The sequence below is a fragment of the Dendrobates tinctorius genome, unplaced genomic scaffold, assembly GCF_039654945.1.
Source record: "Dendrobates tinctorius isolate UK_male_01 unplaced genomic scaffold, ASM3965494v1 ptg000173l, whole genome shotgun sequence".
NCBI lineage: Eukaryota > Metazoa > Chordata > Amphibia > Anura > Dendrobatidae > Dendrobates > Dendrobates tinctorius.
Genome location: NW_027361840.1, coordinates 10,529,833 through 10,547,754, shown reverse-complemented (window position 1 = coordinate 10,547,754; position 17,922 = coordinate 10,529,833). Strand labels below are relative to the sequence as shown.

The 17,922-nt window shown below is 42.9% G+C and overlaps 1 protein-coding gene across 1 annotated transcript in view; it reads right to left on the bottom strand.

The window, feature by feature from the left end:
• The window catches only part of LOC141054062 (uncharacterized), a 30,645-nt gene extending 13,081 nt beyond the window's left edge, over positions 1–17,564 (bottom strand). The window contains exon 1 of the mRNA XM_073551239.1: positions 17,289–17,564. Within this exon, the coding sequence (XP_073407340.1) occupies positions 17,289–17,381 (93 nt within the window). The 5' untranslated portion in view covers positions 17,382–17,564. The remainder of the gene's footprint in view (positions 1–17,288) is intronic.
• Positions 17,565–17,922: the final 358 nt, after the last annotated feature.

Sequence of the window (17,922 nt, the reverse complement as noted above, 5' to 3'; positions counted from 1 at the left end):
CTCCATTTAGTGGTGGCTATATCAATCTGTATGTTGTAAGTTCCCTCTAGTGGTGGCTGTATAAATCTGTATTTTGTAAGTTCCCTCTAGTAGTGGCTGTATAAATCTTTATGTAGTGAGCTCCCCTAGTGGTGGCTGTATAAATCTCTATGTAGTGAACTCCACCTAATGGTAGCTGTATAAATCTGTATGTAGTGAGCTCCCCTAGTGGTGGCTGTATAAATCTCTATGTAGTGAACTCCATCTAGTGGTGGCTGTATAAATCTGTATTTAGTGAGCTCCATCTAGTGGTGACTGTATAAATCTGTATGTAGTGAGCTCCCCCTAGTGGTGGCTGTATAAATCTATATGTAGTGAACTCCCCCTAGTGGTGGCTGTATAAATCTTTATGTAGTGAACTCCCCCTAGTGGTGGCTGTATAAATCTGTATGTAGTGAGCTCCCCCTAGTGGTGGCTGTATAAATCTGTATGTAGTGAACTCCCCCTAGTGGTGACTGTATAAATCTGTATGTAGTGAGCTCCTCCTAGTGGTGGCTGTATAAATCTGTATGTAGTGAGCTCCATCTAGTGGTGACTGTATAAATCTGTATGTAGTGAGCTTCCCCCTAGTGGTGACTGTATAAATCTGTATGTAGTGAGCTCCCTCTAGTGGTGACTGTATAAATCTGTATGTAGTGAGCTCCCCCTAGTGGTGGGTGTATAAATCTGTATGTAGTGAGCTCCCTCTAGTGATGACTGTATAAATCTGTATGTAGTGAACTCCCCCTAGTGGTAGCTGTATAAGTCTGTTTCAGGGCTGTGGAGTCATAGTCGTGTAGCATTTTTGCTGAAGTAGGTGTCCATTTTGGTGGAGTTGAAGGTGGACTCTGTTTCTATTTTGGTGGCATCGGTATAAAATGGATCGACTTCGACTAGTAAAAATATAATTGGGTACAGTAGTTCAATGCAATTTTTTTAATATGGGAAAGTTATGAAATCTCCTGTTAATGTCTGTCTTGTTCCTGATCTGAGGATCTTGGCTTTTAGTTGAGATAAATCTGTGCTGCACTTTATGTACATGCTCAGTAGTGACCAGAGCTGTAAAGTCAGAAGTCAGGGAAATTGAGGGGTCAAAATCAGGGGTTTGGCTAACCAATTTCACAGCCCTGGTCTGTATGTAGTGAGCTCCTTTAGTAGTTACTGTATAAATCCATATGTATTGAACTCCATCTATCAGCGTCTGTACATATCTCTAAGTAGTGTGTGATCCCTCTAGTAGTGGGTGTTTAAATCCATATGTAGAGAGCTCCCCCTAGTGGTGACTGTATAAATCTGTATGTAGTGAGCTCCCCTAGTGGTGACTGTATAAATCTGTATGTAGTGAGCTCCCCCTAGTGGTGGCTATATAAATATGTATGTAGTCAGCTCCCCCTAGTGGTGACTGTATAAATCTGTATGTAGTGGGCTCCCTCTAGTGTTGGCTGTATAAATCTGTACATAGTGAGCTCCTCTGAGTAATGACTGTATAAATCTTTATGTATTGAGCTCCCCTAGTGGTAGCTGTATAAATTTTTACATAGTGAGCGCCTCCTAGTGGTGGCTATATAAATTTGTATGTAGGGAGACCCCCCCCAGTGGTGACTGTATAAATCTCTATGTAGTGAGCCCCCCTTTGTGGTCACTGTATACATCTGTATGTAATGAGCTCCCCCTATTGGAGAATGTGTAAATCAATATGTAGTGAGCTCCCCCTAGTGGTGACTGTATAAATCTGTTTGTAGTGAGCTCCCCTAGTGGTGGCTGTGTAAATCAGTATGTAGTGAGCTCCCTCTAGTGTTGGCTGTATAAATCTGTATGTAGTGGGCTCCATTTAGTGGTGGCTATATCAATCTGTATGTTGTAAGTTCCCTCTAGTGGTGGCTGTATAAATCTGTATTTTGTAAGTTCCCTCTAGTAGTGGCTGTATAAATCTTTATGTAGTGAGCTCCCCCTAGTGGTGACTGTATAAATCTATATGTAGTGAACTCCACCTAATGGTAGCTGTTTAAATCTGTATGTAGTGAGCTCCCCCTAGTGGTGGCTGTATAAATCTCTATGTAGTGAACTCCATCTAGTGGTGGCTGTATAAATCTGTATTTAGTGAGCTCCATCTAGTGGTGACTGTATAAATCTGTATGTAGTGAGCTCCCCCTAGTGGTGGCTGTATAAATCTATATGTAGTGAACTCCCCCTAGTGGTGGCTGTATAAATCTTTATGTAGTGAACTCCCCCTAGTGGTGGCTGTATAAATCTGTATGTAGTGAGCTCCCCCTAGTGGTGGCTGTATAAATCTGTATGTAGTGAACTCCCCCTAGTGGTGACTGTATAAATCTGTATGTAGTGAGCTCCTCCTAGTGGTGGCTGTATAAATCTGTATGTAGTGAGCTCCATCTAGTGGTGACTGTATAAATCTGTATGTAGTGAGCTTTCCCCTAGTGGTGACTGTATAAATCTGTATGTAGTGAGCTCCCTCTAGTGGTGACTGTATAAATCTGTATGTAGTGAGCTCCCCCTAGTGGTGGGTGTATAAATCTGTATGTAGTGAGCTCCCTCTAGTGGTGACTGTATAAATCTGTATGTAGTGAACTCCCCCTAGTGGTAGCTGTATAAGTCTGTTTCAGGGCTGTGGAGTCATAGTCGTGTAGCATTTTTGCTGAAGTAGGTGTCCATTTTGGTGGAGTTGAAGGTGGACTCTGTTTCTATTTTGGTGGCATCGGTATAAAATGGATCGACTTCGACTAGTAAAAATATAATTGGGTACAGTAGTTCAATGCAATTTTTTTAATATGGGAAAGTTATGAAATCTCCTGTTAATGTCTGTCTTGTTCCTGATCTGAGGCTCTTGGCTTTTAGTTGAGATAAATCTGTGCTGCACTTTATGTACATGCTCAGTAGTGACCAGAGCTGTAAAGTCAGAAGTCAGGGAAATTGAGGGGTCAAAATCAGGGGTTTGGCTAACCAATTTCACAGCCCTGGTCTGTATGTAGTGAGCTCCTCTAGTAGTTACTGTATAAATCCATATGTAGTGAACTCCATCTATCAGCGTCTGTACATATCTCTAAGTAGTGTGTGATCCCTCTAGTAGTGGGTGTTTAAATCCATATGTAGAGAGCTCCCCCTAGTGGTGACTGTATAAATCTGTATGTAGTGAGCTCCCCTTAGTGGTGACTGTATAAATCTGTATGTAGTGGGCTCCCTCTAGTGTTGGCTGTATAAATCTGTACGTAGTGAGCTCCTCCTAGTAATGACTGTATAAATCTTTATGTATTGAGCTCCCCTAGTGGTAGCTGTATAAATTTTTACATAGTGAGCGCCTCCTAGTGGTGGCTATATAAATTTATGTAGGGAGACCCCCCCAGTGGTGACTGTATAAATCTCTATGTAGTGAGCCCCCCCTTTGTGGTCACTGTATATATCTGTATGTAATGAGCTCCCCCTATTGGAGAATGTGTAAATCAATATGTAGTGAGCTCCCCCTAGTGGTGACTGTATAAATCTGTTTGTAGTGAGCTCCCCTAGTGGTGGCTGTATAAATCAGTATGTAGTGAGCTCCCTCTAGTGGTGGCTGTATAAATCTGTATGTAGTGAGCTCCCCCTAGTGGTGACTGTATGAATCTGTTTGTAGTGAGCTCCTCCTATTGGTGACTGTATAAATCTGTATGTAGTGAGCTCCCCCTAGTGGTGACTGTATGAATCTGTTTGTAGTGAGCTCCCCTAGTGGTGGCTGTATAAATCTGTATGTAGTGAGCTGTATCTAGTGGTGGCTGTATAAATCTGTATGTAGTGAGCTCCCTCTAGTGGTGAGTGTATAAATCTGTATGTAGTGAGCTCCCTCTAGTGGTGACTGTATAAATCTGTATGTAGTGAGCTCCCTTTAGTGGTGACTGTATAAATCTGTATGTAGTGAGCTCCCCCTAGTGGTGGCTGTATAATCTGTATGTAGTGAACGCCCTCCAGTGGTGACTGTATAACTCTATATGTAGTGAGCTCCCACTAGTGGCTGTATAAATCTGTATGTAGTGAGCTTCCCCCTAGTGGTGGCTGTATAAATCTGTATGTAGTGAACTCCCCCTAGTGGTGACTGTATAAATCTGTACGTAGTGAACTCCCTCTAGTGGTGACTGTATAAATCTGTATGTAGTGAGCTTCCCCCTAGTGGTGACTGTATAAATCTGTATGTAGTGAGCTTCCCCTAGTGGTTGCTGTATAAATCTATATGTAGTGAACTCCCCCTAGTGGTGGCTGTATAAATCTTTATATAATGAACTCCCCCTAGTGGTGGCTGTATAAATCTGTATGTAGTGAGCTCCCCCTAGTGGTGGCTGTATAAATCTGTATGTAGTGAACTCCCCCTAGTGGTGACTATAAATCTGTAGTGAGCTCCTCCTAGTGGTGGCTGTATAAATCTGTATGTAGTGAGCTCCCTCTAGTGTTGGCTGTATAAATCTGTACGTAGTGAGCTCCTCCTAGTAATGACTGTATAAATCTTTATGTATTGAGCTCCCCTAGTGGTAGCTGTATAAATTTTTACATAGTGAGCGCCTCCTAGTGGTGGCTATATAAATTTATGTAGGGAGACCCCCCCAGTGGTGACTGTATAAATCTCTATGTAGTGAGCCCCCCCTTTGTGGTCACTGTATACATCTGTATGTAATGAGCTCCCCCTATTGGAGAATGTGTAAATCAATATGTAGTGAGCTCCCCCTAGTGGTGACTGTATAAATCTGTTTGTAGTGAGCTCCCCTAGTGGTGGCTGTATAAATCAGTATGTAGTGAGCTCCCTCTAGTGGTGGCTGTATAAATCTGTATGTAGTGAGCTCCCCCTAGTGGTGACTGTATGAATCTGTTTGTAGTGAGCTCCCCCTATTGGTGACTGTATAAATCTGTATGTAGTGAGCTCCCCCTAGTGGTGACTGTATGAATCTGTTTGTAGTGAGCTCCCCCTATTGGTGACTGTATAAATCTGTATGTAGTGAGCTCCCCCTAGTGGTGACTGTATGAATCTGTTTGTAGTGAGCTCCCCTAGTGGTGGCTGTATAAATCTGTATGTAGTGAGCTGTATCTAGTGGTGGCTGTATAAATCTGTATGTAGTGAGCTCCCTCTAGTGGTGAGTGTATAAATCTGTATGTAGTGAGCTCCCTCTAGTGGTGACTGTATAAATCTGTATGTAGTGAGCTCCCTTTAGTGGTGACTGTATAAATCTGTATGTAGTGAGCTCCCCCTAGTGGTGGCTGTATAATCTGTATGTAGTGAACGCCCTCCAGTGGTGACTGTATAACTCTATATGTAGTGAGCTCCCACTAGTGGTGGCTGTATAAATCTGTATGTAGTGAGCTTCCCCCTAGTGGTGGCTGTATAAATCTGTATGTAGTGAACTCCCCCTAGTGGTGACTGTATAAATCTGTACGTAGTGAACTCCCTCTAGTGGTGACTGTATAAATCTGTATGTAGTGAGCTTCCCCCTAGTGGTGACTGTATAAATCTGTATGTAGTGAGCTTCCCCTAGTGGTTGCTGTATAAATCTATATGTAGTGAACTCCCCCTAGTGGTGGCTGTATAAATCTTTATATAGTGAACTCCCCCTAGTGGTGGCTGTATAAATCTGTATGTAGTGAGCTCCCCCTAGTGGTGGCTGTATAAATCTGTATGTAGTGAACTCCCCCTAGTGGTGACTATAAATCTGTATGTAGTGAGCTCCTCCTAGTGGTGGCTGTATAAATCTGTATGTAGTGAGCTCCATCTAGTGGTGACTGTATAAATCTGTATGTAGTGAGCTTCCCCCTAGTGGTGACTGTATAAATCTGTATGTAGTGAGCTCCCTCTAGTGGTGACTGTATAAATCTGTATGTAGTGAGCTCCCCCTAGTGGTGGGTGTATAAATCTGTATGTAGTGAGCTCCCTCTAGTGGTGACTGTATAAATCTGTATGTAGTGAACTCCCCCTAGTGGTAGCTGTATAAGTCTGTTTCAGGGCTGTGGAGTCATAGTCGTGTAGCATTTTTGCTGAAGTAGGTGTCCATTTTGGTGGAGTTGAAGGTGGACTCTGTATCTATTTTGGTGGCATCGGTATAAAATGGATCGACTTCGACTAGTAAAAATATAATTGGGTACAGTAGTTCAATGCAATTTTTTTATAATATGGGAAAGTTATGAAATCTCCTGTTAATGTCTGTCTTGTTCCTGATCTGAGGCTCTTGGCTTTTAGTTGAGATAAATCTGTGCTGCACTTTATGTACATGCTCAGTAGTGACCAGAGCTGTAAAGTCAGAAGTCAGGGAAATTGAGGGGTCAAAATCAGGGGTTTGGCTAACCAATTCCACAGCCCTGGTCTGTATGTAGTGAGCTCCTCTAGAAGTTACTGTATAAATCCATATGTAGTGAACTCCATCTATCAGCGTCTGTACATATCTCTAAGTAGTGTGTGATCCCTCTAGTAGTGGGTGTTTAAATCCATATGTAGAGAGCTCCCCCTAGTGGTGACTGTATAAATCTGTATGTAGTGAGCTCCCCCTAGTGGTGACTGTATAAATCTGTATGTAGTGAGCTCCCCCTAGTGGTGGCTATATAAATATGTATGTAGTCAGCTCCCCCTAGTGGTGACTGTATAAATCTGTATGTAGTGGGCTCCCTCTAGTGTTGGCTGTATAAATCTGTACGTAGTGAGCTCCTCTGAGTAATGACTGTATAAATCTTTATGTATTGAGCTCCCCTAGTGGTAGCTGTATAAATTTTTACATAGTGAGCGCCTCCTAGTGGTGGCTATATAAATTTGTATGTAGGGAGACCCCCCCCAGTGGTGACTGTATAAATCTCTATGTAGTGAGCCCCCCTTTGTGGTCACTGTATACATCTGTATGTAATGAGCTCCCCCTATTGGAGAATGTGTAAATCAATATGTAGTGAGCTCCCCCTAGTGGTGACTGTATAAATCTGTTTGTAGTGAGCTCCCCTAGTGGTGGCTGTGTAAATCAGTATGTAGTGAGCTCCCTCTAGTGGTGGCTGTATAAATCTGTATGTAGTGAGCTCCCCCTAGTGGTGACTGTATGAATCTGTTTGTAGTGAGCTCCCCCTATTGGTGACTGTATAAATCTGTATGTAGTGAGCTCCCCCTAGTGGTGACTGTATGAATCTGTTTGTAGTGAGCTCCCCTAGTGGTGGCTGTATAAATCAGTATGTAGTGAGCTCCCTCTAGTGGTGGCTGTATGAATCTGTTTGTAGTGAGCTCCCCTAGTGGTGGCTGTATAAATCAGTATGTAGTGAGCTCCCCCTAGTGGTGACTGTATGAATCTGTTTGTAGTGAGCTCCCCTAGTGGTGGCTGTATAAATCAGTATGTAGTGAGCTCCCCCTAGTGGTGATTGTATAAATCTGTATGTAGTGAGCTCCCCCTAGTGGTGACTATGAATCTGTATGTAGTGAGCTCCCTCTAGTAGTGGCTGTATAAATCAGTATGTAGTGAGCTCCCTCTAGTGGTGGCTGTATAAATCAGTATGTAGTGAGCTCCCCCTAGTGATGACTGTATGATTCTGTTTGTAGTGAGCTCCCCTAGTGGTGGCTGTATAAATCAGTATGTAGTGAGCTCCCCCTAGTGGTGACTGTATAAATCTGTATGTAGTGAGCTCCCCCTAGTGGTGACTGTATGAATCTGTTTGTAGTGAGCTCCCCTAGTGGTGGCTGTATAAATCAGTATGTAGTGATCTCCCTCTAGTGGTGGCTGTATAAATCTGTATGTAGTGAGCTCCCCCTAGTGGTGGCTGTATAAATCAGTATGTAGTGATCTCCCTCTAGTGGTGGCTGTATAAATCAGTATGTAGTGAGCTCCCCCTAGTGGTCACTGTATGAATCTGTACTGAGCTCCCCCTAGTGGTGGCTGTATGAATCTGTAGTGAGCTCCCTCTAGTGGTGGCTGTATAAATCAGTATGTAGTGAGCTTTCTGTCTTATTCAGCATAGAATTTTGCATGTAAAAATGGAATGGTGAATATAACTGTTCTTCTAATTAAAAAAAATTGACATTTGATCCCATACCAGCTGATGTATCTCTCTTGGGCCTAGTTTAAAGGGCAAGTAGTATCCACCTCTAATTACAGGGAGTACATGTTTCAGATCACCATACAGATTTAAATATTAGACAAAAATAGCATAACTAAACAAAAAAATGCAGTTTTTAAATAAAGGTCTTTATTATTAAGGGATTAAGAGAAAAATAAATCCAAAACGATCTACTTACAGCCAAAGCTAACGGACAATACTCTATACTCCTGCTTCTAGACCTGTCCTCTGCTTTCGAAATAGTTGACCACTGCCTTCTACTACAGATCCTCTCCTCATTTGGCATCAAAGACCTCACCCTATCCTGCTTCTCCTCATACCTTTCCAACCGCACATTCAGCGTCTCCCACTCCCACACTACCTCCTCATCCCACCCTCTCTCTGTTGGAGTCCCCCAAGGCTCTGTTCTAGGACCCCTACTCTTCTCAAAATATACACTTGGCCTGGGGCAACTTATAAAGTCCCATGGATTCCACTACCACCTTTATGCTGATGACACTCAGATCTTCCTCTCTGGCCCAGACGTCACCTCTCTGCTGTCCAGAATCACAGAGTGTCTATCAGCCACATCCTCCTTCTTCTCCTCTCGCTTCCTCAAGCTCAGTGTGGACAAATCTGAACTCATCATCTTTCCCCCATCTCACAGATCTTCCTTACCCGACCTTTCTATACCAATTGATGACATCACGCTTTCCCCCGTACCAGAGGTCCACTGCCTCGGATTAACCCTTGACTCTGCTCTGTCCTTCAAACCGCACATCCAAGCTCTCTCCACCTCCTGTCGCCTCCAGCTGAAAAATATTTCCAGAATCCGTCCCTTCCTCAACCATCATTCTACTAAAATGCTTGTACATGCCCTCATCATCTCCCGCCTCGACTATTGCAACATCCTTTTCTGTGGCCTCCCTGCTAACACCCTCGCACCTCTCCAGTCCATCCTTAACTCTGCCGCCCGACTAATTCATCTCTCTCCTCGCTACTCCTTTGCTTCTCCCCTCTTCAAATCTCTTCACTGGCTCCCATTCCTTCAGCGTATGCAATTCAAATTACTAATACTGACCTACAAGGCCACCTATAACCTGTCTCCCCCATATATCTCTGAACTAATCTCCCGATATCTTCCCTCACGTAATTTTCGGTCCTCTCAAGACCTCCTTCTCTCCTCCACACTTATTCGCTCCTCACCCAACCGCCTCCAAGACTTCTCCCGAAGAGCCCCTATTCTCTGGAATTCTTTGCCCCAACACGTCCGACTATCAACCACAATCGGATCCTTCAGACGGAACCTGAAAACCCATCTCTTCAGGAAAGCTTACAGCCTGCAATCATCCCCGCTGCCTCCTCACCACTACTGGAGCTACCGCCTCACCATCACTGGAGCTGCTGCAACCCCCCAACCTACTGTCTCCTTCCCCCACCATCCTGTAGAATGTAAGCCCGAAAGGGCAGGGTCCTCTCCCCTCTGTATCAGTCTGTGATTGTTTGTTTACTGTAAGTGATATCTGTACTTTGTATGTAACCCCTTCTCATGTACAGCACCATGGAATCAATGGCGATAGATAAATAATAATAATTTAAAAAAAAACCTACAGGGCCCTGTGTGAAAAAGTGATTGCCCCCCCCTTAAAACCTAAATTAACTGTGGTTTATCACATCTTTGAGAAGCTCAGTTCACATTCTCTAGCCACACGCAGCCTGATTACTGCCACACCTGTTCTCAATCAAGAAATCACTTAAATAGGATCTGCCTGACAAAGTGAAGTACACCAAAAGCTAGACATCATGCCACAATCCAAAGAAATTCTGAAACAAATGAGTAACAAAGTAACTGAGATTTCTTAGTCTGGAAAAAGTTATAAAACCATTTCTAAAGCTTTGTGACTCCAGTGAACCATAGGAAAGTCTATTATCCACAAATAGCGAAAAAACTGAACAGTGGTGAACCTTCCCAGGAGTGGCCAAGAGCACAGCGGCAACTTATCAAAGAAGTCACAAAAGATCCCACTATAAGAAAGATCGTGTGCGCTACCCGAGAAGGTGCTGTTGTAGGATCCTACACCATATAATGAAAAACTAGGCACTCAACTTAGATACTTTTGGTGATTTTACAAAATAAAACGTTTCAGCCACATCCGGCCTTTGTCAATTACAGACTGTTTTCAAGTGTTGTGGATTTATGGGAATCCTAATTATTAAGGCAGGACACGTCTCGGTTTATGTGAATTTGTAGACTTGGGGGTACTGTTGCATAAACCCCACGGAATAGTAGTCCGAGTGCTTCAGTGTGTCAGCATGTCTGTGTCAGACGCGGTATACCACCGCTTGTCTATTTCAAGCGGTGGGCTGCATTAAAAATCACCAAAAGTATCTCTCTAAGTTGAGTGCCTAGTTTTTCATTATATACAAAAGATCCCCCAACATCGAAATAACTGCAGGTCTTACTTGCCTCAGTTAAGGTTAATGTTCATGATGACTTCACTATAAGAAAGAAACTGGGTAAAAATGGTCTGCATGCCAGAGTTCCAAGACGAAAACCACTGCTGAACAATAAGAACATAAGTCCTTGAAGTCCTTGGAGAGAATTGTACTTGCCTACTTGTGTCCGAGGGTGTCTGCTTTTACGGACCCCCTTCAGTTTGCGTATCGGCAGAGTCTGGGGGTGGACGATGCTGTAGCGTATCTACTACAAACAGTACATTCCTTTTTGGACAATGATAGAACCACTGTGCGTGCCATGTTCTTCGATTTCTCCAGTGCATTCAACACCTTACAGCCACTATTATTACGTAAAAAGCTGGTTGAAATGGCGGTTGATGAGGGACTAGTGAATTGGATCATTGATTATCTGTCGGACAGGCCACAGTTTGTGAGGTTGGGGGCGGCCGTATCGGATAGTGTGCGGAGTAGTGTTGGAGCCCCTCAGGGAACGGTGCTGTCGCCATTCCTTTTTACGTTATACACAGCTGATTTTCAGTATAAATCAGACCTTTGTCACCTTCAGAAGTACTCTGATGACTCAGTGATAGTCGGAGGTATTGAGAGAGACCGGGGGGAGGAGGAATACAGAAGGGTGGTTTTGGACTTTGTTGACTGGTGCCAGGCTAACCATTTAGAACTCAACGTAAAGAAAACCAGGGAGCTGGTGTTGAGTTATGGAAGGTGCATGAAGGATTGCTTACCTATCACTATTGATGGTCAGGATGTGGAGATGGTGGAGAATTTCAAATATTTGGGGGTTCACCTGGACAGCAAGCTTGATTGGAGGTGCCATATGGAGAAGGTTTGCAAGAAAGGGATGAGTAGACTTTACTTCCTAAGGAAGTTAAGGTCGTTTAATGTGTGTAGCAAAATGCTTGAAATGTTCTACCAATCCATTGTGGCGAGTGCAATCTTTGATGCAATTATATGCTGGGGTAGTAGTGTGCGCACAGCTGACGCGAATAAGCTGAATAAACTTATCAAGAAGGCTAGTGCGGCGGTGGGTCTACAACTCAGGACTTTCGAGGAGGTATTAGAGGATAGAATTACTAAGAAATGCAAGGCTATAATGAGCAACAATACACACCCGCTCTATGAACTGTTTGCGAAGCAAAAGAGCACATTCAGCAAGCGTCTACTCCAACTAATGTGTAAAAAGGAAAGATATAGAAAATCGTTTGTTCCGACAGCTGTGGGGATGTTTAACAAATGTATAAGTGTAAAGCATCCCAAGACTAAATGAAGTTCAAAGTGTATGGGGGGGAATTGGTGAGTTACAAGTACCAGTCTATCCGCATCTGCTGTCCATATAGACTTATTTTGTAAAGTGTGTATTGTTCTTGTAATGTTCTTGATCTTTGTTCTGCTGCTGTAATACTGTAATTTCCTCCGGGATCAATAAAGTTTATCTAATCTAATCTAATCTAATCTAATCTAAGGGCTCGTCTCAGTTTTGGCAGAAAACATCTTAATGATCCCCAAGACTTTTGGGAGAATATTCTGTGGACTGATGAGACAAAAGTTCAACTTTTTGGAAGGTGTATGTCCCATTGCATCTAGTGTAGAAGTAATACAGTATTTCAGAAAAGAAGCATCATACCAACAATAAAATATGGTGGTGGTAGGGTAATGGTCTGGGGCTGTTTTGCTGCTTCAAGACCTGGAAGACTCGCTATGGTAAATGGAACCATGAATTCTGCTGTCTACTAAAAAAATCCTGAAGGAGAATGTCCAGCCATCTGTTTGTGACCACAAGCTGAAGCACACTTGGGTTATGCAGCAGGACAATGATCCAAAACACACCAGCAAGTCGACCTCTGAATGGATTAAGGAAAACAAAATCAAGTCTCAAGACCTTAAAAAGGCGGATTATGCTCAGAAACCTCCAATGTGGATGAATTTACAACAATTGTGCAAAGATGAGTGGCCAAAATTCATCCAGAGCGTTGTAAAAGACTCATTGCCCATTATCACAGTTGATTGCAGTTATTGCTGCTAAGGGTCCAACCAGTTGTTAGGTTTAGGGGGCAATCACTTTTTCACACAGGCCTCTGTAGGTTTGGATTTCTTTTTTCCTTAATAATAAAGACCTTCATTTATAAACTGCATTTTGTGATTACTTGTGTTTATGTTTGTGTAATATTTACATTTGTTTGGTGATCGGAAACAATAAAGTGTGATAAAAGAAACTAGGCTGGAAAGTGAAGGAACTGGGAACGCAGGATGTCTTCTCATCCATCCTCCCACTGGATGGACATGGACCAAGGAGATTGAACAGGATTCTACAGGATAACAACTGGCTACGTCGATGGTGCCATGAGCAACGTTTTGGGTTTCTTGACCATGGAGTGAATTACTTGTACGATGGACTCCTTGCTAGAGATGGGTTGCATTTTACAAAAACAGGAAAACACATATTTGGTAGACGCCTTGCTACACACTCATCAGGAGAGCTACTACAGCAATATGGGATGGGAAATAAACGGCCAGGAAGAAATATGCAGCTAATGAATTCTTTTGAGAACCCTGCTATTAGAAGTGGAAATAACAAAAACAACAAACTCTGAATGAAAATAGAGGAGCAAGAGTAACTGACTACAAACTAAAATGTGTCTATACAAATGCACACAGCATGGAAAACAAACAAGGAGAATTGGAGCTGTTAACACAGGAAGAGGAAAGATATGTCAAAGGCATCACTGAAACTTGGTGGGATGATACACATGCTTGGAATACAAACCTTGAAGGCTACAACTTATTTATTAGAAACAGGATTAACTGTTAAGGGAGGAGATGTTGCCTTGTATGTTACGGAAAACGTGTATCTCCGCAGAGATCCAAGCGTCAGAAACTGGTAGCTCTGTAGAAACTGTTTGATTTAGAATTCAAGGAGAGAAGAACACTATTGTAGATGTTTACTATAGGCCACCTGGAAATACTGAAGATATGGCTGAACTCTTCTTACATCAGATGTCTCTGTTCTCAAAAAAGTATGACATAGTGATCATGGGAAATTTTAACTATCTGGATGTTTGTTGGGAATCTCAGGCAAATGTACGGGGTCCAGAAAATTCTTATCTTCTCTTGCTGACAACTTTATCTTTCAAAAGGTTGGAGAGAACACGAGGATCTGCCATCTTGGACCTAATTCTTACCAACAGGGAAGAAATGGTTGAGTAAATAAAGGTGGCTGGAATTTAGGAGGCAGCAATCATGCTATCCTCGAATTTTGGATTACAAGAGGAGGAAGACCAGCAAGGACTCAGACTTTAACCTTGGACTCGAGAAAGAAAGATTTTAATGGATTCAGAAAGAGGGTAGGAAAGGTCCAATGCTGGGATGTTCTAAAGGACGGAAACGTCCAAGAAGGATGGGAGATTTTGCTAAATGAAATTCTCTTCTCACATTCTTGAAAAGAAGGAAAAATTGGAAGCATTTAAAGAGACCAGGATGGATGGAACACAGAACTTAATCACTTCTTAAAAAGGAAAAAAGAAATGTATATGAAATGGAAAGAGAAGGGCATATCTAAAGAAGAATATAATACTGTCTGCAGGGAATGCATGGCAAGTGTTAGAAGAGCTAAAGTCAGTAATGGAGTGAGGCTTGCAAGGAAGACCAAAAGTAGCAAAAAAGGATTTGTGTGGTAAGTCAAAAGCAAAAGAAAAGTCAAAGATGCGATAGGATTTTTACAGGATGAAAAATATGAAGTGGTAAAAAATGATATTGAGAAGGCTGAACTTTTACATTCCTATTTTGCATCTTTGTTCGCTAAGAAAGCAAATGCAACATCAACTGATCTTCACAGTGCCATCAAAGGAATAAAAGAAGCCACACTGTCCATAAACAGAGAGATGGTGAGGGAACACTTAGCTACTTTACATGAATTTAAATCTCCTGGTCCAGATGAATTACATCCCAGGGTACTGAAAGAGTTAGCAGAGGAAACTGCAGAACCACTAGACAGAATCTTTGAAAAATCCTGGAAAACAGAAGTACCAGAAGATTGGAGAAGGGCAAATGTTGTCCCTATATTCAAAATAGGGAAATAAGATGGAGCCAGGAAATTGCAGGCCAGTGAGCCTTACTTCTATACGAGGAAAGATCTGTGAACAAATTATTAAACAGCATGAATGTAAGTAATTGGATAAGAATACAGTCATTAACCAGAGCCAGCAAGTGTTTGTAGCAAACAAGTCATGCCAGACTAATCTAATTTCCTTCTATGATGGAATCACTGACTGGGTGGATCAGGGAAATGTGGTAGATATAGTAGATCTTGACTTCAGCAAATCATTTGATAAAGTATCTCATACTATCCTTATTGAAAAAATGACCAAGTATGGGATTGACAAGGTTAGGTGGATTCATAACTGGCTCAGTGATCGTACTCAGAGTGGTGATAAATAGATGTACATCTAATTGGAAAAGTGTTTCAAGTGGGGTACCAAAAGGCTCTGTCCTGGCCCCAGTGTTGTTACACATTTTTATAAATTATCTAGATAAGGGAAATGAAGGTAAACTGATAACATTTACAGAGGATGCAAAGCTAGGAGGGATAGCTAACACTAGAGAAGGCAGAGAAAGGATTCAGAAGGATCTAGATAAGCTTGAACAATGGGCAGCAACTAATAGAATGGTATTTAACAGGGAGAAATGCAAGATTCTACATCCTGGCAAGAAAAACGAAAATTAGCAGGCAGAGGCAGCTGCCACCAAAGCAAATAGGGTCATGTGATGCATCAGAAGAGGTCTGGGGACACGAGATGAAAACATAATTCTCTCTCTGTACAAATCACTCGTCAGACCACACTTGGAGGATTGTGTGCAATTTTGGACGCCGGTGCTCAAGAAAGACATTACAGAAGTTGAAAGGGTTCAAAGGCGGGCTACTAAAATGATAAATGGAGTTGGTTCACTACAATACCCAGAAAGGTTATCAAAATTAGGTCTATTTACTCTAGAAAAGAGAAGACTTAGGGGAGACTTAATATATATGTGCAAGTATATCAGAGGGCAATACAGAGATCTCTCCAATGAACTGTTTGTACCAAGAACTGTGACAAGAACAAGGGGGCATTCTCTTCGTTTGGAGGAAAGAATTTCTGCACCAGCACAGAAGAGGGTTCTTCACGGTAAGAGCAGTGAGGCTCTGGAATTCTCTTCCTGAGGAAGTGGTGATGGCCAACTCACTGAATGAATTTAAGAAAGGAATGGATGCTTTTCTTGTAACAGTATAGAAGGTTACGAATAACAGAATATTATAGGTAGATGGGTGACCCAGCTTAGGGGGAAGGAATTTTTTTCCCTATGGAGAAAATTGGCTTCTACTCTGTGGATTTTTTGGATTCCCCAGGAACCATAATGCAGAACAGCTGCACTAAAAATAGGCTGAACTAGATGGACATAAGGTCTTCCTTCAGCCTTCAAAACTATGTTACTATGTTACTATCTGCAGAATGGGAAGAATAGACCTAAGTAACAGCATGTGTGAAAAAGACTTGGATATTCTAATAGATCACAGACTGCACATGAGTTAACAGTGTGATGCAGCAGAAAAAAAGGCAAACACAGTTCTAGGATGTATTAAGAGAAGCATACAGTCTAGATCACGTGAAGTCATTATCCCCCTCTACTCCTCTTTGGTCAGACCTCATCTGGAATACTGTGTCCAATTTTGGGCACCACATTTTATAAAAGACATTGAAAAACTGGAGCAAGTTCAGAGAAGAGCAACCAGGATGATGATCGAACTGCAAAGTATGTCCTACGAGGAACAGTTAATGGATCTGGGAATGTTTAGCTAAGAAGGCTAAGAGGAGACGTAATAGCTGTCTACAAATATCTGAAGCGCTGTCACAGTGTAGAGGGATCATCATTATTCTCATTTGCACATGGAAACACGAGAAGCAATGGGATGAAACTGAAAGGGAGAAGATACAGACTAGATAATAGAAAAAACTTTTTGACAGTGAGGGTGATCAATAAATGGAACATGCTGCCACCAGAGGTGGTGAGTTCTCCTTCAATGGAGGTCTTCACACAGAGGCTGGACAGACATCTGTCTGAGATTTTTTAGTGACTCCTGCATTGAGCTGGGGGTTGGACACGGCAACCCTGGAGATCCCTTCCAACTCCAACATTCTATGATTTCTATGAACATGCAAAAGAATAGGAAATCAGGAAGGGGGCAAACACTTTTTCACACAGCTGTAATGTGAGAGCTGCATGATGCAGAGGCCCTGACTCCAGCAATGTATCATTTACTGTGCTGCTTGGAGCAGTTTTTATGAAATCCCTGTTTATCACTAGAGTAGTAAACCAGCTGCCGGGTTGTTGGAGCAGTGGTGTGGGCAGGAATATACAGAGCTCCCCACATCATGCTGCTCTCAGAAGTGGTAGCAGAAGCTTGACACTTTATTACAGCTCGCAGCTTAGCCTTATGCTGTGCAGTGTTCCGCATGGGAGCTGTATACCAGACCGGTCCAGCTATCTCCAGCAATATTACAACTGCCAGATAATGGCCTAACGGCGGTCATATGAGCAGGGGGTGATGATCGCCAGGATCGTTCCCATTCCTTCTGTGCCTAATATCGGTGCAGATGTGATGTGCCGCTCGGCATTCGCACATCTGTAACCAAGGTGAAGGGCGCCGGGTTTCGATATATTTATGGTATTTGTGTTGCAGGTGTATAGATACACGTGTGCCCGGCCGTGCTGCCCCTCACCCCCATCGGCAGTACCTGCGCTGCGTCTCCCTCCGGTAGGGGCTTCTCTAGCTCTCTCCGGGTGGACGAGAGGCTCAGCCTGTCTCCAGCTGTCACCGAGCAGATCATGTGGAAGCCAAACTCGGGGCTGTCGCCGGCTTAAGACAACCTGACCACGGCCGAGAGCTTCTCCTCTAACGCCATGGACGGGGGCTGCAACCCCAAACACCCTGCAGCCGAGCCTAGGCCTGAAAAAAACCCTCAGTGAGCTGCAGGGAAGGCAAGGAAGCAGGAAGTTCCTCCCTCAGCCTGACATCAAGAGATGCTGCTCCACTCACCCTCTCCTCCTCCTCCTCCTCCACCCCCTGTCAGCTCCACTCCCTCCTCACTGCAACACACAGCAGATCTGAACGACCACCCACTCACCGTACAGATATGACCCATACCGCCACACTGTGCACACAACATATACCATAACACACCTCACATACAGAACACACACTGCAACACATAGAATACACATGTAACTCATACCATAACACACCGCACACATAAGACATATTGCAACACACTAACACATAACGTACACACATAACACATACGAAACACATGCCGTACAGACACACGTTAGAAACCGTACATACATGTACCGTTACACACCGTAAAATTG